The 27,479-nt window shown below is 43.5% G+C and overlaps 1 protein-coding gene across 1 annotated transcript in view; it reads left to right on the top strand.

Moving 5' to 3' along the window:
* LOC147723109 (coiled-coil domain-containing protein 102A-like) overlaps positions 1-21,013 on the top strand; it is a 512,857-nt gene extending 491,844 nt beyond the window's left edge. The window contains exon 5 of the mRNA XM_086966925.1: positions 20,333-21,013. Coding sequence (XP_086823051.1) covers positions 20,333-20,379 — 47 coding nt within the window. The 3' untranslated portion in view covers positions 20,380-21,013. The remainder of the gene's footprint in view (positions 1-20,332) is intronic.
* Positions 21,014-27,479: the final 6,466 nt, after the last annotated feature.

The raw sequence follows: 27,479 nt of genomic DNA, 5'->3' as shown, positions 1-27,479 counted from the left end.
ACTGTTGGTGTTAGTTCCTCACGCAGTAGATGCTCTGTTAAACCAAACAAAGACCCAATACCTCACGAGTGCACGGCTAACGGGATATGAGCTGACACTTTTGGAGCCACACATTACACTGAAAAGATGCGCTACTTTGAACCCTGCCACTTTATTGCCCTATCCGGCTGAGGAAGGTCAGGAAGAAAAACATCATGATTGTGTTTTCCTGACCGAGGAACAGACAAAGGGTCGTGTTGACTTACAGGATGTCCCACTTCCAGATGTGGATGGGGAACTGTGGGTTGATGGATCGTGTTTAAGGCTGCCAGATGGCACGACTTCCGCAGCCTATGCGATCACGACACTTAAGACAGTGGTAGAAACAGCTAGGATACCACAAAAGTCGGCTCAGGCAGCAGAGCTGATAGCCTTAACAAGAGCCTGCGAACTGAGTGCTGGTTTATGTGTGAACATATACACGGACACCCGGTACGCCTTTGGAGTGGCACATGACTTTGGGCTACTTTGGAGAGAACGTGGGTTTTTGACATCTCACGGAGAGCACATTATGCACGGAGAACTAGTGCGTGATCTCCTAAATGTGCTGCTAGGCCCAAAGAAAGTAGCGATAGTAAAATGCAGTGCCCACAAAAAGATTACGGATAAGGTGGGTCAAGGAAATGCCTTTGCAGACAGCATAGCTAGACAAAGGGCTATGTCCCGAACTAGTTCCCCCATGTATGTGGTACAATCGCAGGCTGAGCGATGGAGTGATGCTAGAGCAGAAATATTAGACATTCAAAAATCAGCTACTGAATCTGAACTTGCGACATGGGCAGCAGATGGGGTACTCGATGACGAGGGTTGTTGGAGAAGCAAAGACATGGAAAAGTGGAAATTTGCCTGCAGCTTACTTGCAGGCGATGGTCCAGATGACACATGGACTGGCGCATGTCGGAGCTCTTGCAATCACTCGGCTCTTAACACGAGTTTGGGAACATCCCGAGATTGCTAATACTGCAAAGAGAGTAGTGCAGACCTGCCTGGTATGTTTGCAACACAATCCTGGAAAGGGGACCCATACTCCGAAAGGAGGGTTCGTTCCACCTTCTGCACCATTTGAGGTACTCCAAATGGATTACATCCAACTTGAGCGTTGCAATAACCTGAAGTACGTCCTAGTGGTGGTATGTGCTTTTAGCAAATGGGTTGAGGCCTACCCCACGAAAGACAACACGGCTTTGACAACAGCTAAGGTGTTGCTTAAGGAATTCTTTCCTCGCTTTGGAGTTTGCAAATTTTTGTGGAGCGATAATGGGCCTCATTTTGTTGGGAAGATTGTGGAATATGTACTGAAGGGGTTAGGGATTCAGCAGAAGTTTCACGCTATATTCCACCCTCAGTCAGCAGGTCTGGTCGAGCGGTACAATGCAACGTTGAAGCCTAAGCTGGCCAAAATTGTGGCGTCTACATCGTTGAAGTGGCCAGATGCTTTGCCGCTAGCACTTCTCTCTCTTAGATCAGTACCCCACTCACGAACTGGCCTTACGCCCTATGAGGTGGTGTTTGGGCGCCCTATGAATATCTGGGAGGTGCCCAAGCCGCGATTAATACATGATGTGCCTTGTGTTATGATGAATGATTATTTGGCACGATTAACAAATGATTTGCTCTCTATTCACCAACAGGTTCGAGAAGCGCTCCCTGACAACTCTACTGGAGAGGGCCATGATCTCCGCCCTGGTGACCATGTGATGATTCGCTCGTTTGAGAGAGCAAGCAGTCTGGAGCCCAGGTGGAAGGGCCCCGAACAGGTCCTCCTTGCAACCCGCACCGCTGTACGAGTGACCAACAGGAAGCGGTGGGTGCATTCGACACATTGTCGCCGTGTCTCTCCGGACCTGGTGACTCCTGCTGTGCTGACCGATTACAAAGAGATCTTGGAGAAAGAAAAGAGCCCAGCTGTAACGTCGGCCGAAGTTGAGGGAGCCTTCCCGGACCACACCATTGCCGGACGAGAGCGTTATAACCTGCGTCCTCGATAAGAAGATTTCTTTTTGAACTGGTTGGTTACCGCTCCAGGTTTGTGAAACGGAAACCGGGAATTCCAGGGGGGGGGGGATCAGTTCTGCCAGTGTAGCGACACCCGTCTTGGCCCGGAGAAGAAAACAACGGCTACCTCGGAGTTCAGCACCACATTTTTCTTTTTTAGGTATACACGTACGTGTATGTGAAACTTTGTGACTAAATCGAATTATTGAGACTCAGCGAAGGTTTTCAGAACTATGGCATTATCAGCAGTACGAGATAAGAGACTCTTGGGTGCCATTCTCTTTGTTCTGACTATCGTAGTGATTGCGGTAATAGCCTGGGTAGTCGAACTTGTTGTACCTGCACGTGAACATTTGCTGCCGACTACCCCGGCTCCATCTGAACATTTCCATTTCACCCTGCCCTATCATGAAGAACGGCACCGACAGACTTATCTGAACAATAGTTTTATTCAGATCCTACATCATACACACAATATGACAAACACTTCAAATTGCTGGGTGTGTGGGATGTTGCCTGGGCATCAGAAGAAAGGGGGTACTCCACTCATCCCTCTACCGTTTTCGCATAATGGGTCTTGTAATGCATTTTATACTCTCCTCTTTACTTTGAGATGGCCCACAAAAGGGGGAGTGCTTTTTCGTTTGAATAAATTGTGTCATCATGATCGGGATGGGTATCCACAAGCTGAGGGTACTCGATTTGAATATGAGGAGTACCGCCCTGACAATGTGTCTGCTTCACGAATGTATAGCAACCAGCGAAATGTCAATGTATCGAATGCACATGTTATCAACGTTATCGCTACCACAGCAGACCTATGTATACGTAATAAAGGTGTAATTTCTGTTGGGAGAAGTGAATGTAACACTACACTTACGTTTGATAGTCCTACTGGTATATCGTTTGTCACTTCCCGAAATACTTACTTCATCTGTGGAACGAAGGGTTATCATCAGCTTCCTTTGGGATGGTCAGGCACTTGCTACGTGTCTTTTGTATTGCCGCCTGTATTCATTGCCCCACCCATGTATTACAACAACTACATCCTCTATCACGACTTTGTTTTGAATCGTGATAAACGCTCCCTTGTCTTGGACGATGTTGACCAAACGGACACTACCTTGCAACAATATGTGGACTTCAATTTGGGTTTGTTCTCTTTCGTTGGGGCAGCTTTGAACAGTCGAAAGATCCGACGACTAACTCGTGTTGTTGAGGCTGTGGCTAATGATACCGCAATTGCACTTGGAAATATCACTGAAGAAGTACAGATTTCTAGAATTGTTGCGCTTCAGAATCGGATGGTTCTGGATGTAGTGTTAGCTGATCGTGGGGGGGCATGTAGAATCATCGGAAGTAGCTGTTGCGTTTACATACCTGATAATTCACCTTCTGTATATGATGCCATCACTAAACTACATAAGATAGCGGCTGAAATACATCCAGATAATGGTACTTGGACTCTGTCAGGATGGTTCTGGTCAATACTCACCACCTGGGGATGGAAACTGTTAACGATTCTATGTATTATTGTGGGAATTCTGTTTTCTATTTGTTTATGTATCCAGTGTGGCCCAGTTTTTTGTTCTATGTGCTTGTCAGTTTGTGTACCCTCGAGACGAGCTCTTGCCCATGATAAAATGATGCTTCATAAAGAAGTAACACAAATAATGCTAATTGACATAGAAGATGAACACCCTGACTATGTCCACTATGAGGTAGCTTCAGCTAAACGCTAAAAGGGTCGTCTGTCGTATTTTGACGATGGCTGGGTTAGCGCTTAGCTTTGCTACACGATTCCCGCTTAAATTAGCTATACGTAGAAACGCCATTTTGTATGTGTTGGCGGCCATCTTAGATCATGAACGGCCTCGTGGCCGGTGTGCCCTTTAGTCCTTTGTCCGTTCCACTGACCACTTCAGTCTGCCCAGCAACAGGCTATTTTTAGTACTGGTCAAGCCACACATGCGCAGTTCACACTGATCAGTCGTTCCTCAGGAATGTGCCACAAACTGACCAGTGGGTTTGAAACCCTCCAATGAGCTGGCAGTATTCCAAAACATGCCCTTATATGTACATAATGTTCTGTAACTTTGTGCCGCGTGTACGTTTTATTACCTGTAGAATCATATAAAAGAAGGGTCACACCGATGTTCGGTGTGATACCTCTTGCATTACCGAAGGGTGCTGTATGAGTGTACCACCACCCCATGGGGTCTTAATAAACTTGTTCTTTGACTTTTACAGTTTCCGTGCCAACAGTTCTTGAATGTAAGTGGGTTATCTTCGGAACATGTAGGCCTTGGGAACCCTGATTACTTCAGGCAAACAGGCATCCTCAGTGTGATCTAGGGTATCACTCTCAGGGTGGCGATGTCCTCCCTCAGTTCTTCCAGCCCCCGAATGTAGCTTGCCGCCCATTTTGCGAGCCACTGTAGTTGTGCTGAGAGGTAATAGGTCTCGAAGTCGGGTACCGCCAGTCCTCCCTCTGCTCTCGGTCTCATGGGAACGCAAAGTGCCACTCTTCTCCTACCATTCCCCCACAGGAACCCCAAAATCATCGACTTGAGTTGGGACAAAGTATTTTGTTGTTCTCTATACCGGCAGTGTTCTGAATTAATATAGTAATCTAGGCAGGGTCACTAACTTAAGCAGCGTCACCCGGCCAGCCACCGACAATGGTAGAGATCCCGAGAACTCAAAGTTACTTTTTGTACCCCGTATTGCTCTCCCTATATTACGCTCCAAGATGTCTCCCTGGGTGTGGTATATTTGAGTGCCCAGGTACGTCAGGCTGCTAGCCTCCCATCTCACACCCTCAGTTTCTTGTGAACCTATCCTACTCTCCATTGCTGGGAACAGACAGGACTTTGACCAGCCCCCTGCGTCATCCAGAGCTCGCAGCAAGGAAGGCTTTTGCACCCCTAAATGCCTCCCTCAAATCTGCCAGAAACTGTAACAGGTCGTCTGCGTAAAGCGCAATGTGGTGGATTTAGTCCCTGATAGTGCTGTCCTGTTCTAGCCCAATGCGAAAACTACAGTTGATGGAAAGAATGCAGAACAATGTCATCCATTCACCCCAGTACAGAGATCTAGGCCTAAATCCATTGTTTTTTGCTCACCATGTCATTCCAGTTTGAATCCACCCACATGCAAATCAGTCTTGACCCTGTGCCTCATGGGAACAGTCCAGCCCGAACTGCCAAGCCAGGTCCTCCCTGGACTAGAAACAAGCATCCTAGGACCGGTTTCGGGGTTTCACCCTTCTTCAGCCAGGATAGCTTGATTCCAGTGGCATAGAGAGCATGGGATCCACGTCTGGGCATACCCGTCCCACTTGGGGTGACAAATGCAAAAATAACAGTTGATGGACAGAATGCAGAACAATGTTATATATTCACCCCAGTACCGAGATCTGGGCCTAAATCCATCGATTGTTTGGCCACTGTGCCATTCCAGTTTGAATCCAGCCATATCCAAATCAGTCTTGACCCTGTGCCTCATGGGTACAGTCCAGCCCGAACAACCAAGCTAGGTCCTCCCTGGACTGGATACAAGCATCCTAGGACCGGTTTTGGGGTTTCACCCCTCTTCAGCCAGGATAGCTTGATTCCAGTGGCATGGAGAGCACAGGAACCACTTCTGGGCATATCCGGATTGGTAGTTCGGGCTGGACTGTTCCCATGAGGCACAGGGTCAAGACTGATTTGCATATGGCCAGGTCTAAACTGGGGTGGCATGGTGAGCAAAAGAATGATGGATTTAACCCAGATCTCTTGACTGGGGGTGAATGTTTTGATTTGTTCTGCATTCCGTCCATCAATGTGTGTCTTCTGCTGTTCTAGCCCAGGCTGCAAACGGTTCTATCGCAAGGGCGAAGAGTAGGGGGAAAGCGGGCACCCCTGTTGCGCTCCCCGTCCTACATTTCAGACGTCTGATATTATGCCGCTGTCTTAACCCTTGCAGTAGAGTTGGCATATAAGAGAGCTGTCCAGCCACATACCTCTCACCGAGCCCGACCCACTTCATCACATGAAATAAATACGCCCATTCCAAGCTTTCATATGCCTTCTCTGTGTCCACTGTGAAGACCGCAGCTTCCTCTTTCTTATAGGTATCTGCCTTTAATACCTTTGTTCGGCGGCTAACAATAAGGGCTGTATTTCTGGTGGGTAGAATCCGAGATTGATCTCTATGTATGAGGGTTGCCATATGAGGGAGCAGTCGAGTGGCCAGTATACGACTCAGGATTTTGAAGTCCAGGTTAAGCATGGAGAGCGGGCGATATGCTGTTCTGTCCCAAGATGGCTTCCCTGGTTTGAGCAGGTATACAATAATCGCTTCCCTGGTCAAGGCGGGCAGGGGTTCCTCTTGCCTCGCGTCATTGTACAGGTGTACCAGTCTAGGGGCTAACAAGTTAATATATGCTAAGTAGAATTCAATGGGTAAGCCATCTGTTCCCGGTGTTTTGTTACGTGCCATATGTTTAATAGCCCCCCGCACCTCTCCTATTTCCACATCCCAACCCACGGTATCCACAAGTTCTTCGTCCAAGACAGGTAGTTCCACGTCTCCTATGAACGCGTTAAAGCTCTCTTCTGTTGGCACCAGCCCACTTTTGTATAAGTCGGTATAGTATTCTAGGAACAGGTCATTGATACCTCGCTGGTCATATCTCACTACTCCATTCTGTTCTCTGATCTCCAAGATGACTGACCCCCTCCTGGCTGGGTTGGCCAACCAAGCCAACAGAGAAAGATGCTCTAAGCCTTGAATCTTAAATATGATTTACTGTTTCCAGCCTGCTTGAAAATCATCTATGAACAAAAATCACATTTGTTCGACAGCCCGGAATACGGCAAATGACTGGCTGGAGATCACCCTCCCTTCTTAAGCGCTGGAAAGCCTTAAACAAAGGGCACACCGAGACCTAAAAAAAGCAACAGAACAAAGAATACGCCGGAACCAATCAACTCGCAGACCCGCTGCCAAAAGCCCCTCACCGTAACAGGCTCTGCATAGGCAGGAATCGACCTTGGCGGCGGCCGCCGGCATTCGGGACTCCAATCCCCCTTCATCACCGGAACAATCGACGAGAACATTATGCACTTGGACTCTGAGAACAATGATATACTATTCCCCTTGATCACTCCACAAACACTGCAAGACCTATTTGGCTAAACGATATTCAGAGGCCGAGCGACACTTCAGGAACATTGTTGCACAGCTGCCCTAAAGGGAAGTAAGATATTACCAATGTGCCTAACTATTTCTTCCCTCCCCAGCTCCCCCTACACTTGGTCTACATTAAGGGTCCTAACATCCGTGTAGTTCTGCCCTGGATGATGTACTATGCAGTACAAAGGAACCACCCCCCCTTCAGCAGATGCATAGCAAAACCAAATGGAAGTTCAGACTGTTCTGTATAATGTTTGGACCAGCATAGTTTATGCATTAGTCGTAGTATTGTGAGCTTTAGCTGCTATTTTTTGTTGGGTTCCTGGCTCACCCTGCACTATACCATACACACCGCCTACCATACGACCTTGGGCAAGCACAACACTGAACATACTAATACATGGCCACATTGGGTAAATAAACTGTTATTACCTAGAATGTCAGGCGAATGGAATCAGTGCACAAATACCACAGGGTCCCACACAATTGAATAGACGAAAAAGCGCAGATCACCTTGATCCAAGAATCTCAACTCACTGACTCTGCAGCAGTTAAACTCCAGAAAAAATGGAGAGGCCACATATTTAACACATCATTCTCCGCATTTGCGAGAGAGACAGTTATATGGGTCAGGCATGGGGTCCCGTTCGTGGCTATTGAGCACCGCACAGACATTCAGGGCAGGTACATGATTGTACCCCCAATTATGAACAAGACAAAGTCCTCACAAATCTAAATGTGGTACTAGCAGACTGGGTAGATTTTCCATGGGTACTAGGCGGGGACTACAACTCAATCCTGGATGCTCACCTAGATCGACCCCCCCCCCCCCCCACAAGGACCTGCCTCAATTAAACAAATGGTATTTTTATGGACTGGGTGGAGGGCTGGTGTTGAAGGGTTTATGGTGTCTACAAAATCCTACCAACTGTGAATATTTCTTTTATTCCCCACCACACCCTCTAGATACCAGGCTTGACAGAATATTCTGCTCCCTGCCCATCACACCCCAAGTTTCCCAGACAACATAACTGGGAAAACCCATGTCTGATCAAAACCCACTCAAGATCACTTTAGATTGTTGAAGAATACCCACCCATGTCTTCCGCAACACATTGGGGTCAACCATCACAAATTACTTCAATGAAAATGCTAAATCCGCCTCCTCCCACCTCACAGAATGGGATGCATTGAAGACAGTGATCCAATGCATGGCTATTGGTGCCACAGTGGGTGCCCGCCATGCGGTACATAAAAACCTACCAACATTAGAGGCCTCTTTAAATATGCAAGAGGCAAGTAACAACCCCTCCAACCAAGGGAAACTACAAGATAGACTACCAATCAAATAAAGTATAAACATGCAGAAGAAGATAAATCTGGAACATTACTGGCACGATTATTGCGAGAAACACCCCCTCCTTTCCCCCATATATGAAGTGGCACAGCCAGATGCCGCCTTGGTGCACACCTGAGAAGAAGTAAACCTGGCCTTTAGTAATTATTATGAGGGACTATACAGTGCCCCCAAGGTTGAAATAAACAAGCCCATAGCAACCTTCCTAAACGGCTTAACCTACCCCAAATTATCGGAGGCCACCCAGGAGGAACTAGACAGCCCCATTACATGTGCCGAAATTAATTAGGCTATCCGTGAGCACCCCTGTAATGAAACCCCGGGCCTAGATGGTTTGCCAGCAGAATTACTTACTACCTTTGCCGACAAACTAACACCACACCTTGAACGTTTGTACCAATCAGCTCAAGAGGCTAACTCTCTCCCACTTTCTACCATGCAAACACTGGTCACTTCCCTCTCCAAGCTGGGCAGAGAGCTGCGAGATATGTCACTTTATCGTCCACTATCCCTCTTACCAATGGAACATAAAATCCTTAGTAAAGTTTTGGCCCACCGTATTCTTCCTTACCTCCAAAAATTAATTCATACTGATCAGTGCAGCTTTGTTCCAGGATGCAGTACATCCCTGAACATCAGGCATTTACACTATGTCATGGAGGCCAACCTCTGAGGTTTCCTGTGGGGCCAGATGTGTCTCCCTTAATCTGCAGCAGGCTTTTGTTACTTTAAACTGGGAATCCATGGCAGCAGCCATGAGCAAATTCGGTGTGCCACTGAGATACATGGACTGGGTCAAGCTATTATATACGACTCCTACAGTCCGGGTCCGTACTGGGTCTCATATATCCGGTTCCAATCCAGTAGTCATAGGTACGCGAAAGGGCTGCCCCCTGTTGCTATTGTTATTTGTGCTATCTTTAAAACCTCTTACCATCAAACTCCGTAGGGAGGCAGAGAACAAAGGGATCCAATTAGGAGATACAACACATGTAGTATTGGCATATGCCAATGACCTCATTTCATATATCTATGACCTGGCAGAAGACTTAGAACCTATCCCAAGTATATTCCAACAAGTCGAACGTATTTCAGGGCTGGCCGTTGATGAAAAGAAGTCACACGCGTTCTTTGTAAACCAAAGGGAGGGCCTTGAGTCCATTACATTTGGACAGCTCACCTTGGCAGTCGCCCCACAAACCTTCAAATACCTGGGTATTCAGATTTACAGGGCCTCACAAGATCTGATAGAGGGTAGTTTGATGAAAGTGATCAGATCACTATGAGCCCCGGTTTCCTTTTGCATTACATACACCAGGTGGAACCCCCCCATATACACCAAACACTCCTTTACATGGAATTCCCATCGCAACAGGGCTAGTCACCAGACTTAGGGCTAGATGTAGGTCGCCCAATAACGGTCGGTAACGTCCGAAAATACCGAATTTCGGCCGTTACCGACTGGTATTAGGCTTTTGAGATGTAGGTAGTCATTTTACGGATTCAGTAATTTAACGAATCAGTATTTTAAAGAATCGGTAAATTACCGATTCCTTGAAATACCGATTTGGTAAATTACCGAATCCTTTATGTAGGGAGCACTCATTTCATTTTCATTTTAAACTTTATTCGGTTATTAGATAAAAACAACCATAAAAGTACAGTTAATACATTACATTTCAAAATATTCATAAAAACTGTTTTAATAAGGACAAAAAATAAAATATACTCATCATATTTCATTAGGGGATCGATTTTCGAAATCTAAAAACATTTTTAAAATACACAGAGAGAGATGCAACAGTTAATATGTTGTCTAATCTTTGAATTGCTAAAAAAGCATGGCGACACTGATTAAATTCCATGATCTTCAATATGGGCACAATCCATCTTCTCCTAGGGGTTGTGTAAAATCTACAAAAAAAGAGGATATGAATGTCTGACTGCTCAGACAAATCATCACAAGGGCACTTAATAAGATGTTTGACCAATTGTTCATGTTGGGGAAACTGAGGGATCCGAATAACAAATGTAACCTAAAACGGGTTAATAAAAACCTTTCAAAATCACTCATTTTTATTCTCATGTACGGTTGCATTTGGTCTGAGATCATTATTAATTGATGCGCGGCCACATTCTTTTTTTTACATTTCTATATTGGTTCTGCGCTCTCCCAGATACCTTATGCATATACCCTTAAGGACTTTTCTGGGGACATCGCTCAAATATGCGGGATCATCATAGTATTCCATATGGCCTATATTTGAAAAAAACGTCATTACCTAACTAAACCACCCTACCTTACCACCATTCTCTAACCTCATCAGGTCCCTTAAAATAGAGCGGTTGAAGGCACACTCCTCGGTGGTCCAGACCCTATAAGAACCGGTGCAACCTTAATGGTATCTTCTAGATATGGCTCCCCTAGTTCAGCGTGGCAAACGTATGTAGGGACACTGTCTGGGACTGCTAGAAGGAATTTCATAAAGGTGTTTTCCACCACCTGCAATGATTTCACATTTGCATATCCACATATTCCCACGCCATATGTGGCAATTGCCACACAGGTCGCTCTGTACACAGTTAAAAGCTCCCCAATAGTTTTTTTGCCCATCCTTTTACTAAAAGTTTTCAAGGCCATTATCGATTTGCAAAACAATAATCTCATAGTCTTTATTGCACTATTCCATAAACCAGATTGGTAAAAAAATAGACCAAGGTATGGGAAGGTTGGGGTGTAATCGAGTGGTCTTGAATCAATGTATATTACTTTTTTCTTTCTGTTTGGCCCGGGGCCATAAGTCATACAGAAAGTTTTAGTACAATTGATTCTCAGGTCCAAGTTAGTCATAAATTCTGAAAAAGTGTTAACCATCTTTTGCAAGGCCACGGGCGTCCTGTCCATCAGAACCGCGTCATCAGCATATAAGAGCACTGGGACAGATCTTTTGCCAACCAGCGGCATGCCCTGCATTCCTGTAACAGTTTTCTTTCTACATCATTAATATAAATTGTAAAAAGAAATGGAGCAAGGATGCAGCCTTTCCCCACTCCTCTTGCAATGGTGAACGGTTCAGTACACTCTCCATTTTTCCCATACCTAACTCGGGCTGAAGCCCCCAAATAAAGTTCCCCTTGAAAACGAATTATATTTTTCTCTACCCTAGTTTCTCAAGGATCAGCCATAGTTTAGTGTGAGTGACGCAATCGAAAGCTGACGTTAAGTCAATAAAAGTTAAAAACATGCGACCACCCTTGGCTTTGGTGTATTTTTCTAAAAGAACGTGCAAATTAAGGCATTGATCAATAGTGCTGAGGCTTTTTCTAAAGCCATACTGCAGATCACTAATTATTGAGTGTTCGTCAGCCCATATTTGTAATGTATTTAAAATCACACAGCCGAAAATCTTAATGGTTGTGTCTAACAATGACATAGGGCGATAGCATTGGCAACTTGATCTATCTCCCTTTTTAATTATAGGTACAATTATCGACTCACACCATGAGGGTAGCAAGCCATTAGAGCAGGATGCATTAAAAAGTTGTGTAAGAAGCGGGCCCCACAGATCCATATTGTTCTTATATAGGTCAACTGGGACCCCATCGGGGCATGGGGCTTTTCCTCCGCGCTTTCTGTTATACTTGCGTTTACTTCATACAAGGAAATACCCAAATCCAATTTAATACTAGTATGTACAGTGTCCTCCATCATAATATTCTGAGTTGGGAATTGATCCCATTGACTTACAGCACTGTACAATTCTACATAATGCTTAACCCACTCAGTCTCGGAAAGGGCTATTTCTACCCTGGCCTTTGTTTTGTATGTTATAAAAGGGGCATTTACTGCTTTCCAAAAAGCTGCCGTATCTCTACTCAAGGATGCCTCACACAATGTATCCCAAGCTTCCTTTTTAAGGATATCCTTTCTCTTTTCCAGGATCTTTTTATAATCCTTCCTTAACTCCTTAATTAAGTTACGATCTTTAACAGGGGCATTTAGGGCATGTTTGAGTTTAGTAAAAGCCTTGGTACAAGCTGTATCAAACCAGCTCGAAGTGTTCTCCTTATGAATTTTCGTCTCCACCCAAAGGCTATTTTTAATGTGTGTGGCAATAATCATAAAAATTTTAATAACTACAAAATCACCAGCATTTTCGTCCAGACAAGCATCAATACTAAAATTGCATGTCTTTATTAAATTAAAACGAAAATCCTCAAGGACCACTTTGGTCCACTTTAAGGAATAACCATTCTGCCTATTCAGGGCAATGTTTCCTACATATTGTCTGGGGGTACGATTTTTAACATGTTCATTGCATAAGTTTGAGATCTCCAGACTTAAGGGAAAGGAGTCACTTAATGTGTTATACAAGGTTTTACACATTTGAACCTCTCCCCCATATCTGGCCTATATCAATACAAAATCTATTGTTGAGTATGCACCTCTGCCATTGAACGTGGGGCAAAAAGGGACGTCACTGCAACAGATTCTGTTCGCGAAGCCCATATCACAGGTAAAAATTATTTTGTTCAGGTAGTCCCCACATGTGGTATGTTCGAAATGGCTTAAACTGATCTAATTTTGCAGCATTATACCACATGTACCTTTTTCCCCTCGTTTACACAAGGAGCGATTGAAGTCCCTACCCCAGATGACACAGACTGCTTTAGTTCTCCCGCCTAACAAACATTTGATATCCTTACGCAGGGTTTTCAACGTTTCTTCCACGGCCTCCACCAAAACGTTATTGTAAAACTTAACAATAATCATGCAGGAGACTTTATCAATATGCATCCTAATTATGTGGTAGTACCTATTATTGAAGGCTATCTCAATCTTATAACATTTTAACAGATTCGACACATAGGTACACAGCCCCCTTTGGCCCTGTCATGTAGGGAACTAATTGCAGGTGAATGAAAGGTTTTAAAACCACACAAATGATGAGCCTCTATAGTCCATGGTTCTTGTAAACTCACTATATCATGCTCATTCACAAGATTAACCCAGTTTTGGTTAGGCATTTTTGCTTTGAAACCTGCGATGTTCCAAAACATTATTGACTATGTAACCGTATTGGTCGGAACATCCGCTATGCCAATAGGACCGGGACTTTTCTGATTATCTACTGACAGTATATTCACATCAATGCCACTCTCCTTCAATGCACCCGCACTTTCGCTATTAATTTCCCCGGATCTTAACCCTTAGTCCACCCATTTACAATTTGCTCCTTCATATGCATTCCCCCGCCTCGATCTAACATTCACAGCGGAAGGGACCGATTTAGCAGTAGAATGACTGGATCCCAGTCAATCAACCCCCTCCAACCCTTGAAGCATGTCAAAACGATTAAATGTAGGAATACTAAACTTGTCTCTGTATGTAGCATTAAACCCTCTTCGCTGCGTTTCTATGACATTTGACGGAGCAAAAAGTGAGGATGGATAAAAATAACTCAAATCAAGACTTTGTATACCGCCATCACCTCTTTGATGTTGCAAGTCACAGATATACCTTACCACCCGTCTGTCTCTAAAGTTCACAATGATACAGTCACCTCTTAAATCTTTTTTTCTATGGCTGACCCAGCTCATCCTTCGCACAAAAATAATTTCGGCATGGATGTTACCCGGGAGTGGTGTATTATTATTCAACCAAAAGGTGACCTTATTTTTTAATTCACGATGGGTTTCTACCTTATCACTGTACATATCGGGCACCCCAGTCAGCACCACAGTATATGGGGCGGAGTCAGGCGGTAAATCAATGCATGGGTAAATGATCTTTTGTTTATCAGCACTTGAAATTCCCTTTTCTATGTGCGTTGTTTTTCCATCCCGCTCCACTGCCATACAATCCTTTGCAGCCTCGGCCCGCCCTCTTTCCTTCCTTCCCCTACAGTAGCCTTTGTCCTTTTCCCAGTAATTATACCATCTTGGCTATTCTCATTTTGTAGCCTAGTCAATGTGTTAGGTGTTGAAGCTATTACTGGTATGGTATTATTAGTAGATGTTCCTATTGCGGTTTGTACTACAGGGCCTCGATTCTGTATGCTAACAGCACGTTTTTCCAAAATATCTTTGTTAGCTTTAGCTACCTGTTCTAACTTCCCTAGTTTCTCTGTTAAAACTTTAATTTTCTCCAATAAGGGTAACATTAGGGATTTTATTATCTGCTCTACTTGCTACATAAAACCTTCGGGAGTTTGGGATAGTAACACCGGAGGCTGGGGCGGCTCTCCAGCGAGAGTATTTGGGGCTGGGGTTAGTAACCGTGATGGCACGCTAGTTAATAATGGCTGAGTTGGTGTTACTGGGTCCCCCACTTTTTTAGATTTTTTAATTACTTTTGGGCACCTTCCCTTCTGTGAGCCCCCCGCGTTTTCTTTTACCTATTGGGCCTGGGCCTAGTAGTTGTTTTTTAGCTTGTAGATTGGCCAGAGTATTAGAGATGATCATATCTACGGACCTATTTTCAGCCGGTGGGGTGCTTTCTTTTGATGTGTTCAGCAGTCCCAATACTCACTCCCACCAGAATATCATCGTTACATGTCTGGGTACATGGCTGTTCTGGTGTAATAGCTCACATAATGGGACCCAATGATGATTGTTTAGTATATAAAGGTACTAGTGATAGACGCCTTTCAGTAAGGGTGATTTCATGCTCCAAAACTATTGCAGCCCTGGTTATAAATTGGTCTAAGGTCCCGGCAACATTCCCCCCAATAACACCTGATGCTGCCTTCCTCCCCTTCCCAGATCGTAACGCCATTATTCCTAGATGTTGTAATGTGTCACCTTTCCCAAACTATAATATGCACAAAGATTAAGTAAATGTGTAATATGCAGGTAGTACGGCTAGGGCACAATAAGAGAAACAATCCAAGTCCAATGAGTAAATAGTCTTACTGTAGCGGCAAAGTAAGAGGGGTGGCCCGGCCAAGCCTCTGTCAGTCTCTGATGGGCTCAGACGGGCCCGCCCTTGGCCCAGGCTTCGCCCGCGCAAGTCCCAAGCTGCAGGAGGTGCGAGTTCGATTTAAGTGCCTCCGGGCGCTTTGTGGTGATGCAGGTGGTGTGCGCCACTCAGGGCTGCTGGGAGTTGAGGTCCCTAGCGCCCCAACACCGCTGTCCCAGTTGGCAAGAAGACCCATGAAAAAAGTCGCCTCTCGGGTCCCTTGGCAGGTAGGTCGACTCCCCAATGCCGGCAAAACAATAGCAGGAGCAGTTTCAATAGGTTCCCGCGCTGGGGGAGGTGCGAGTCCGATTAAAGCACCACCGGGCGCTTTGTGGTGATGCAGGCTGTGTGCGCCACTCAGGGCTACTGGGAGTTGCAGTCCCTAGCACCCCAACACCGCTGTCCCAGTCGGCAAGAAGACCCGCGAAAAAAGCCGCCTCTCGGGTCCCGTGGGAGGTAGGTTGACTCTCCAATGCAGACAAAACATTAGCAGGAGCAGTTTCAATAGGTTCCCGTGCTGCGGGAAGTGCGAGTCTGATTTAAGCGCCTCTGGGCGCTTTGTGGTGATGCAGGCGGTGTGCGCCACTCAGGGCTGCTGGGAGTTGCAGTCCCTAGTGCCCCAACACCGCTGTCCTGGTCGGCAAGAAGACCTGTGAAAAAAGCCGCCTCTCGGGTCCCGTGGCAGGTAGGTTGACTCCCCAATGCAGGCAAAACAATAGCAGGAGCATGCCACTGGGATACATGGACTGGGTCAAGCTATTATATATGACTCCTACAGCCCGGGTCCGTACTGGGCCTCATATATCCTGTTCCAATCCAGTAGCCATAGGTACACGAAAGGGCTGCCCCCTGTCGCTATTGTTATTTGTGATATCTTTAAAACCTCTTACCATCAAACTCCCGAGGGAGGCAGAGAACAAAGGGATTCAATTGGGAGATACAACACATGTAGTATTGGCATATGCCAATGACCTCATTTCATATTTCCATGACCTGGCAGAAGACTTAGAACCTATCCCAAGTATATTCCAACAATTGGAACGTATTTCAGGGCTGGCCGTTGATGAAAAGAAGTCACACGCGCTCTTTGTAAACCAAAGGGAGGGCCTGGAGTCCATTAAATTTGGACAGCTCACCTTGGCAGTCGCCCCACAAACCTTCAAATACCTGGGTATTCAGATTTACAGGGCTTCACAAGATCTGATAGAGTGTAGTTTGATGAAAGCGATCAGATCACTATGAGCCCCGGTTTCCTTTTGAACATCCTTGCCCCTTTCGGTGATGGGTAGAATAGCCATCTCCAAGATGTTGGTTGTACCACGACTGCTATATTTTTTTATGAATCTGCCGGTCCTGATCCCCGCCACTATTATCTGGACATTAGATTCCCTCCTCTCTGATCCTATTTGGAAAAAGGGTCGCAGAAGAGTGAGCCTGGCCAAAATGCAACTGAGGCCAGACAAGGGAGGACTCGGCGTCCCTGACTTTCGCACATACTGTCTGGCTAGCCAACTCCAATGGCTGACATACTGACTTGCAGGACGCAGCCTACATGAAATTGACTACACGTCACAAACATTGAACCAGGGCACACTCCACACACTGTTACTACCTGGAAATAGGGCACCCCCAGGCATCCCCCTCTGCTATGAATAGCTCTCCTTTATTAGAGAAGGGCATTACAATACACCAGGTGGAACCCCCAATATACACCAAACACTCCTTTACATGGAATTCCCATCGCAACAGGGCTAGTTACCAGACTTAGGTCTAGATGTAGGTCGCCCAATAACAGTCGGTAACGTCCGAAATTACCGAATTTCGGCTGTTACCGAGCGGTATTAGGCTTTTGAGATGTAGGTAGCCATTTTACAGATTCGGTAATTTACTGAATCTGAATTTTAAGGAATCAGTAAATTTCTGATTCCGTACCGATTTGGTAAATTACAGAATCCTTAATGTAGGGAGCACTCGAAAGAGTGCTTTTCCCATTTCAGGATTCGTTATTTACCACCAACTACAAGTTGCCAAGTGGCAGACATACATGCCCTTAGGGCATGTATGTGTGCCACATGTGCACCCATGCACTATTCAGGGGTGCAACAGAGTGTCAAAGTGACACCCTGCCACCCTTGAATGTGTTCCCCATTTTACCGAATTTTTCTGATTCAGTAATTCCCATTCATCCCTATGGGCCTGGAGGCCGATAGGGATGAATGGGAAATACCAAATCGGTAAATACCGATTCGGTATTAACCGAATCTTACTGATTCGGTAAAAAATACCAAATGAATACCTACATCCCATTTACCGATTCTAAAACACTGAATCGGTAAAATTCTGTATTTTAGAACAAGTAAATAGGATTACCTATATCCTAAGTGTCTCAAACTGGACGCGAGAAGGGGTATCCACCATTGGAGTGATGTTCATCGTCTGTATGCTAGCAGACCATGAAAAATGTGCTCATAATCAGGGAGTTCCCAGTTCCCCGTTTATATTACACACTACCATCATCCACTACATTAAAAAGTACTGGACACCAGATGGGAGTGAACCCCCTCCACATGAACTAAAACTTGCAGTCTACCTGATCGGGGAAGGCTGCCACCAAACCAAATGGCTGTACAAGAGTGTCAGGGCGCATGCAGGTACTTTCCTCACAACTCTGTGAAAGAAATGGACTAGGGATCACGGTAGAGATCTAACAGATAAGGAATGGTCCTCTCTCCTGAAATTCCGAAAAATGTGTCCCGTAAAGCTAAATTCAAACTTATACAGTTTATGATTCTACACGGGGTATACCTTACAACACACTGCCTTAATTGCATACACCCTGAAGCGCAAGTCAGCAGCCCTAGGTGCCAGATGTGGATACACTACATATGTTGTGGGCATTCCTATGCGTGAGGGGATTTTGGTTTATAATTGTGCAGATGGTGAGAGACACGACACGTACCTCTGGCTGGGGTACAGCAGCAAACTGTCTACTAAGACTACGCCGCTGCCCGAAAAATACAGAAAGTATGATGCCGTTTTGCAGATATGGCCATCCTCATAGCGGAATGCACCATCACAATAAGGTGAAAATCAGCCTGCCCTCCTACACTAGTCACTTGGCACAAAGAGATGGTTTGATGGTGTGGAGCAGAGAGTGCTATCATCAGGAGGGAGGAACTCCTTAGTATGGGACCAGATGTTAGAAACACTTAAAGCCGTTGACCCCTTTATGCCCCCCAATACTCAAAACATGTCACCCCTTCCCTCCCTGCCAACTCATTGTATAGTTCTCTCACATATAACTATTCTGCTTACTAGGTCGTCCAGTTTTAATGCTGTCCGTAAAACATAATAACTTTGTAGTAATCACACTGGATGTTGATGTGTTTAACTGTAGGTTTATTAAGGCTACAAGAGGAGAGGTAGACATGGCCTCTCACATCAACCTCTTTCCTTGCAATGCTCCTTTAACAAGTTGCTAGGAGACAGTGAGATTCCATTAAGAGAATCACCACAGATCTCCATGGTCATACTAAGCATGAATAGAATATAACAAACTTTATATAGGATCATCGAAAGAATGAAAGTCGTATTCCGGTTCGCACTCCATGACATAAGGGTGAGCCAGTTGAGTGGGTGGAGGGTTGGTAGTTTTGGGAAAGTTACGTTCTCAGTTTGAAATCCTACAAAATGGTCACATGTAACAACTATTGACAATAGCAAACTCAGTAATGTAAATGCATAACAAAGAATGATGTGATTATTTTTAGGATATCTCAAAAGCAAGATTCTGAGGATACTATTAATCTGAAAATCTCCAAATGATGTACCAATATACCATTGAATATGGAAATGTGATATTGCATAACACTATGCAAAATCAAAATCAATAAAAATATGTTTAAAATAATAGTAGAAAAAAAGGGCCAAGGTTCAACCAATAGTTAACATACCTATTTCATGGTTTAAATGCTGTGATGTGATTGAATGCAGAACCAGAGATAGCTCAGATTGTCTTTGGTGCTTTGGAGTAGAAGGAAGTCTATCTGAGTTGTGCTCAGCGGATGTTACTTAATTTGGCACTGAAAGAGACTGATGTCTTAATCTGTATTTAAGAAAGATTTCCAAGTGCATTTATTTAATAGCATACTTTATGAAGTACGTTTGTTGAGACATGTCAGTAAGTGCACTCAGATTGGCAAACATATTTTACACCGATTGTACAGTTAAATGCTGTTTGGGGAGGTGTAAATGTTTCAATATAGCTTTTGAGAGGTATACATTATAATGTAGTGAGATGTGAGCTAGGTTTGCAGATTGTGTTGAAAAATTAAGTGTTTCCACGGTATGATCTTGTAAGTAAAGGAGGAAGTTTTTCTCAAATTATAAAACAAAGAATGTGGAATGTGTTATTGCAAGCCCTAGGGTTTATATGAACCTAACTGTACATATAGTTTAACCTTTTGAGATGTTTTAGTGGTGATATTGCTTTTTCTTGAGTAAAAGACTATGCTCAGTGTCAGCAAGGGTGTCTCAAGAGAAATGTGTTACTTTAACATTTTTTATGAAATCAGGTTTGATGACTTTATAATTAATTTGGGAACAAACATGCTCTTGGTGAGGGTATGGAGTTTGTCCCTCGAAAAGAATAACAAGTTAGTGGTACACTAGATATAAATATGTAATTTTGGGTGAAAGATGTAGCAAACGGTATAGATAGCGAAGTATTGTGAAGAATGACATGATTTATTGACTAGTATGTAACTTTGAAATATTTTGGTTATTTTCTCTTTTTGTAGGAGGAACATGGAAAACAGAAGTTGTGAACAAGAAAACTACCATGTGAAAAAAAGTATGGTGGAGAAAAAGAAGTCATGTCCACTTTTGAAAATGCAGGAAATAATTACTCTTTGGAAAGTGAGGAAACAGCTATTGATTAAAGAAGTAATACTGTTTGTATTGCATAGGGGGACTTTTGTGATCTTGTGTAAGCTTGTAATGTGTAGGCCTTCTTGTTTCAGAGGAAATAATTATCTTTTTACATAAGCAGCAAAAAGAGCTTTGGTAAGATAAGCAGGATTATTCTCTTGTTCAGCAGTGTGTAGCTTGGCATGCACCATGTATCCAGTTTGAAAAGATGTGGAAGCACATAAAGAGCTCTGCAAGTCAGCAGCACAAGCTAACTCTGCCTAAGCTAGCCTTTGCTAACGCCTTTTAAAAACTGTATGCATGAGAAACTTTGCTAGCTGGCCTCAATTAAAAAAACTGCCATACCATATATTGTTGCCAGGATGAGGTGGCTGAGGTGGTTCACATACAGCAGGCTGATCTACATAATGTGAGGAAGAAGTTATAAATTAGTAACATTGGTTGTTTTGTTTGTTTTATAATTGTTGATATAGTTTGTTAATGGAGTGTTGTTGTAGTAGTTTTGTAATGTTGTTAAATTGTTATTTTGTAATAAAAAAGTTTAACATTTCTACTTATTTGTTTGCTTAATAGTTAATACAGATTTCAATATTTCTACAGTATTGTAATGTTGACTAAAACTAGCGGCAGTTTCTTCTTACGTACAGAAGTGCTGCTGCATGTATATATATATTCACTGAAAAAACCATAGGTTTCACACCAGTTATAGTTAGCTGGAAATTTTACTGACATAAAACCATTGAAATTCCCACGTTATAGTTAGTTGGACTCACTAAAACTTGCGCGCCTGCAATGCACTGCTGATGACGTCACATATTACATCTCTCATGACATGGTCAGTGACATCACTCATGACATCACTTGCGGCGCGCCCCGGTGCGCGTACCGGTGAGCGTCCCGTTAGCGCTAATGCCGCGAACGAAAATATCATTGTGACGTATCGCGTAGCCGCGTCCGCATGATACGCACGGCGTAAGCGCACCCGGAAGCACTCGAGCGCATATGATCGCGCTACGTAAGCGCCCCCGGGCGCGCCCCGGGGAGCGCAGCGTAAGCGCGTCGGGTCATGTGACCTGAAAATAACACTTTTTATCGGTTCAGGACAGTTTTGTTTTCCAAATGATGAAAGCCCCCACCTTTTTTCCTTATTCTCGCTTTGTCCTTTGACTGAGGAAGACCTGTTTAGAGACCTATTCCCAATTTGTACTGAAAAATGGCTACAGTAGCAGCAGCAGCAGGAGCATCTCAGCCACCACCACCACCACCACCACCACAAGGACCACCACAACACCACAGTGGTGGAGATGAAGAAGAGGAGGAGGAGGAGGAGGAGGAGCAGGAGAGGAGGAGGTTCCTGCCTGAAGATACTACCCCATATAAGCCAAAGGAGCACATTATCTGGGAGTTTTTTTCAATCCCAAAGGACCTCAAGAAAGTAAATACGCCAAAGGTTACTTGTATAATCTGTGGCACTGTACTTTCCAGGGGGAACCCTAACAAAAAGTACTCTTTTGGCAATAGCACCATGATTCGCCACATGCAACGCCGGCACCCTAACAACTATGCTGCGGCAGAGGTCCGAGAAATGACCAGAAACCCTGCCCAATCTTCTGCCAGCACCTCCCAAAGTAAGCAACCCACTCCATCGGGTCCAGAAACAAGGGAGATGGTCCCAAACATACAAACCCAGTTTGGACAATACAAAATCATTTGTATATTTTGTGGGAAAACAATTACCTATGGTGAGCAAAGCATTAAACCTTTATTTTTATCCTGTTTTTTTGTTTTGCTCCAGTTGAGCCATTTACAATTCCCTGTTTTTTGTTTGTCCCCATAAAAATAACAAAAAAAATATAAAATTGTTCATAAAAGCCAAAAAAAGTAAAAAATGTTCCAAAAAACAATAAAAAAAATCAAACAACAAAAAGAATAAATAACCAGTTCTTTTTAGAACTACCTCCAATTTATAAAAAAATTCAACTTTTTTTAATAAATCTGTCATTCATTTTCCCTTATGGTACGCTCCCCGGTGCTCGTACCGGGTGCTCCCCCCGCGCAAATTGAAAAAAAAAATGTGTTTGTCCCATGGGGCCCTTTTATGGCCCCCACATCTAAGCTAGGGGGTCAGGGGGGTCTACCCTGCCCCTTTTTGATCATTTCCCCCTTTGTTTTTGCCACCTCTTGTGTCTCGATCCTACCGAGACACAAGATGGCGGCCGCTCCGGACTGTTTCGAATGTTGAAAGACACTCGAGAGCCAATCAGCTTTCCGCTCGCGAACTCGCGTAGCGTGCTGGAGCGCGTCCCGGTGCGCGTACCGGGAAGCGCTTATAGATATATATATTTTTTTTAACCTAAATTACTCACAATCCACTGGAGCACATATCTTGAGACATAGCAAAGGCACATCGGGCTACCAGTGCCTACAATTTTGCCAAGTTTGGTGGAAATCCATTTAGCCGTTCGGGCTAAAAGTGAGTCCAACTGCCCTATGGAAATTAACAGCCTATTTTGCACATACATTACTCTGGGGAGCTGTCTCATATGACAGTGCAGTGTGTTTAAACAACACAGTCTCTAATGTTGTTATGCAAGATAGACTTCTCATCATAGAGGTAATTTCATTCCCACACCTTACTTGTACATCTATCATCCTGGAGAGAGCTGTTAGTCCAGTCCATGGAGAGGTGTCTTTGAGATCCCAGTGTCTCCTTACACCCTACTGTGCACTGTTGTTATACTGTAAATAAGTCTCATTTGAGAGTCTACTTTCTCCCCCACTCAAAACTAATGGGGACTTTAAGGCATGAGTACTGTAATAAAGAAAAGTGATAAATGTTCCTCTAAAAAAAGGTTTAAGAGCTTGTGAGACTATCCTGGGATTATAAAAAAAGCAGTGGTTGAACGTTTCTAATAATAATAAATGGACTTAAAGTAACTAAATGAGTATCAATGTGTGCTAAGTATCAATGTTAAATGTATGACGTTAGAAAGCATACTTTTACAACGCATACCTTTACAACTAATTTTTTACAACGCAACATCCATTACAACGCATTCCATTACAACGCATGCCGTTACAATGAATATTTAAAAACTACCTTTACAACGCATTCCATTGCAAGGCATACTACCTTTACAACGCCTACCATTACAATGCATACCATTACATTGCATGTATGGTAAGTATTGGATAGTGTAGGGGTAAAAATGTATATTCTAACTCCAGGGGGTGCAACAGTAGGGTAAGTGTTGGATAGTGTAGGGGTAAAAATTACTGTTCTAACTCTAGGAGGTGCAACAGTAGGGTAAGCGTTGGATAGTGTAAGGGTACTATGCGTTGTGATGGTATGCGTTGTAATGGTATGCGTTGTAATGACTGCGTTGTAATGACACGTGTTGTAGTGGTATGCGTTGTAGTGTCATGCGTTGTAAAGGTTGTGTTGTAATGCCATGTGTTATAATGGATGTTGCGTTGTAAAAGTTTTGTTGTAATGGTAGTGCGTTGTAAAAGTTGCGTAGTAAAGGTTGTTTCCCATCAATGTTCATCTCATGGAGATAAAACAAGTGTTTTTCATAAATCTAAGTGATTTGCTTTCCCCCAAAAGTATAAAATGGGTTGCATTTCATTAAACTAAACACACTTTTATTTTTCTGGTGTATATAAATTCTAGATACGACATCAGGATATTTTCAGTATAAATGCAAAGCCCATTATAAAACGTAGGATCTAGTGAGAGGCTTGCAAAAGCAAACCAGGACAGATGCTCCCATTGGACTGTATGGGAGGGACTGTCAGCCTGGCTCTAGCGAGATTCTCATGAGAGCTATCAGAAGGGAAAAAAGGCAACATTGTACAAGCAACATAGTTCATGTAATTATAGGTTAGCTCTGAAAGGAGAGGACTTTGTTAACAGTTTTCAACATCTATAAAAAAAAAATTTTTTTTTTCAAACATGTAAAAACATTTTTTTACTTAATTGTTTCTAACGGGGTATAAGAAAAACATGCAACTTGGAATGTTAAACAAACACCTACAGCATCACCTTAAAAACAAACTAATAGTAGTAAAGTTAGACTTTTGGTCTAACTTAGACGTTTGACCTAAACTTAGACCAAACGTCTAACTTTACTACTAGTAAAGTTAGACTTTAAGTCTAAACTAAGACTTCAGATCCAAACAATAGGCCCGATGTAGGTGGCCAATACCGAATCGGTATTTACCGATTCTGTATTTACCGAATCATTATTTACTGATTCGATATTTACTGAATCGGTAAATGGCATGTAGGAAGCACTTTTAAGAGTGCTTATGTGCTTTAAGGATTCGTAATTTACCACCAACTATTAGTTGGTGGTAAATACCGACTACCTTTGAAAATGCAAATCTGTGCATTTTCAACAGTGCCATGTGGCAGACATACATGCCCTTAGGGCATGTATGTGTGCCACATGTGCACACAAGCACTATTCAGGGGTGCAACAGGGTGTCAATGTGACACCCTGCCACCCTTGAATGTTTCCCAATTTAACGAATTGGTATTTACAGAATCGGTAATTCACATTCATTCCTATGGACATCCAGGCCCATAGGAATGAATGGGAATTACAGAATCGGTATCACGATATCACTAATGGCAATATCCAAACTTTTCTCACACATTGGTCCATAAATTACTAAGGAATTACATGCCTGACAGTAAGTACAATGTAACTCAGTGGAATATCAGGCATCATTTGTGACATCACAGATACAACTCCCTTAGGTATAGAAAACAAGCATTATGTGCAACTTTGACACTATACCATACACTTGACAGCTAGCATAGTTCACATTAAGAATCAACCACATATATATGGGAAACCCTTATTGCACATGGTGTTCAATCTAAATAAAACTGTTCAGAGAAAGCCAAGTTCCTCAATATACTCAATGTCTGTTCCAAAATAATGCCCTTCTATGGACAGGCTTTATCTGTATCAAACCCCTCTCAGTAACTGAACCAACATTGAGAAATACAGTTGATATATGTAGAAATGTGGGTTCTGTAAACAGTGTTTACACTTTGAAAAGAGTTTATTCTGAACCACAGGGAAACAGTCATGAAAAAAGTATCTACTAAGAACATTCTATACTCATTGCAAAACTTGTCCAAAGAGACACTATTTGCTTAAGATAACCAAGGTCTGAAGGCTCTAAAAGGTAATATTACCTGTAGCCTTCAGACTGTACTGGACACTTTACAGATACCCCATCTTTTGAAGCTAAACAAGCACGTACCTAGGTTAAGACCTTCTATGTTAAGTAGAAATTGTCACACTGAGACAATTGTTTTAAATATTTTAATAACGCAGGGTTCCTCACAATACTTAGGGCCTCATTTATGAGGCCTTGCGTCAGTTTTGCGCTGCGGATGCGTCACTTTTTGTGACGCATCTGTGGCGTAAAACATGCGCCTTGTTGCGCCATATTTAAAAAGTGACGCATCTAGGTAGATGCGTCACTTTTTAAACCCCTGCGCCACATTATACCTGCGTCAGGTATAATGTATGCAGAGGGGGCGTTCCCCCGCAAAAAGCCTCGTAATAGTGACGCAGTGAAATCTATGAGATTTCACTGCGTCACTTTTAGGGTGCGGTTGCGTCAAAATCTTGCGCCTGCCTCACAGCAGGCGTAAGACTGACGCAAGCCCTTTCACATGGGGCTCTCCCCATGTGAAAGGACGCATTGCTGGAGATGCGTCACTTTTGTGACACACTCCAGCAATGCGTCACTTTTGCGCTTACAGATGCGTCAGAAATACTGACGTATCTGTAAGTCCTTGCGACATGATGCGTCATACATTAAATATGACGCATCATTGGTGTCGCAAGGAGTGCGCAGTGAAAAGTGACGCATCGCTGTTTTCACGCAGCGATGCGTCACTTTTCATAAATGAGGCCCTTAGTATATAGTAAGTAGAATATTTGCCCTGCTGGAAACCTTTTCTGCATAACCAAAAAATGTGTATGAAACATTCTGGACATAAGTTGGCAGCTGTCACCTGCTCAGAAAGTTATTCTTATATCATAATTAATATATGTGCATATATGTATACACACACACACACACACGCCCACACACGCACACACACACACACACACACATATGTTTTGAATCTCAAAGGGCTTAGGGCAAGCCCTGGGGTGCACCATGCTGAATATTTATGATAGAGCAAGGAAGGATATAGAGAAATTATTTGGGAGTGATTACTTAAAAGGTAATTAACCAACTTAAGCGTAGTGCTGCAGGTCCCTCAATTAAGGGAAGTTTGACTAGTGAGCAAGAAGGTGCATGAAAGATATTCAGAAAGATACCTGTTTACTTCCTTTCACAAGATCTTGATGTTAGCTATAACACTAACAATGAAATAGGTCCGAAATTGGATAAACTAATTGGATCCTTAAAAGTCTTTTCCAGAGTTTGGACCATGAAGGCAGAAAGAAATTCAAAGTTGCCTGAGGATAGGACAGATGTTTGTCATGCTCTTTGTGAAAATGGAAGTGGGCTGGGGGTTATTGGGAGAACCCAACTTACAGTTCCAGATAGCAGGTGACATATATTTCTCTGACAAGAGCTTGAAATTGTTCTCCAGTACCCATGAACCTTATCTCTAATGTTTCTGGACATAGTTGCTCAGAAACTGTTTCATGAAATGTCAGAAACTTGTCCTGGAAGAACTTGGTCAGATTATTATACAATTTGGGAGATGGAGATGGCTTCTGGTTATAGGCACAGGGGTAGAGGAACGAATTGCCTACTGTGAAGATTATGGTAAGCAAGCTATGTATGAGAAGATGGAGTTGACTAGGAATTCTGCATGAACTTTCCATATTCATTTATTATATTCTTTTAGCACCTTTTTATATGTATCCGATGACACAGTATCATAATGAGGTTAACAATTGCTATTTTAAAACGCACCTGGGACTCTGTAGGATCGCTGCTGCACTCTTCGTTGCGGTGTGGCATTTCGCC

Source organism: Lissotriton vulgaris, chromosome 4_1 (genome assembly GCF_964263255.1).
Source record: "Lissotriton vulgaris chromosome 4_1, aLisVul1.2, whole genome shotgun sequence".
NCBI classification, from domain to species: Eukaryota; Metazoa; Chordata; class Amphibia; order Caudata; family Salamandridae; genus Lissotriton; species Lissotriton vulgaris.
The sequence above is the reverse complement of the archived record's forward strand: the minus strand, read 5'-3'. Positions and strand labels throughout refer to the sequence as shown.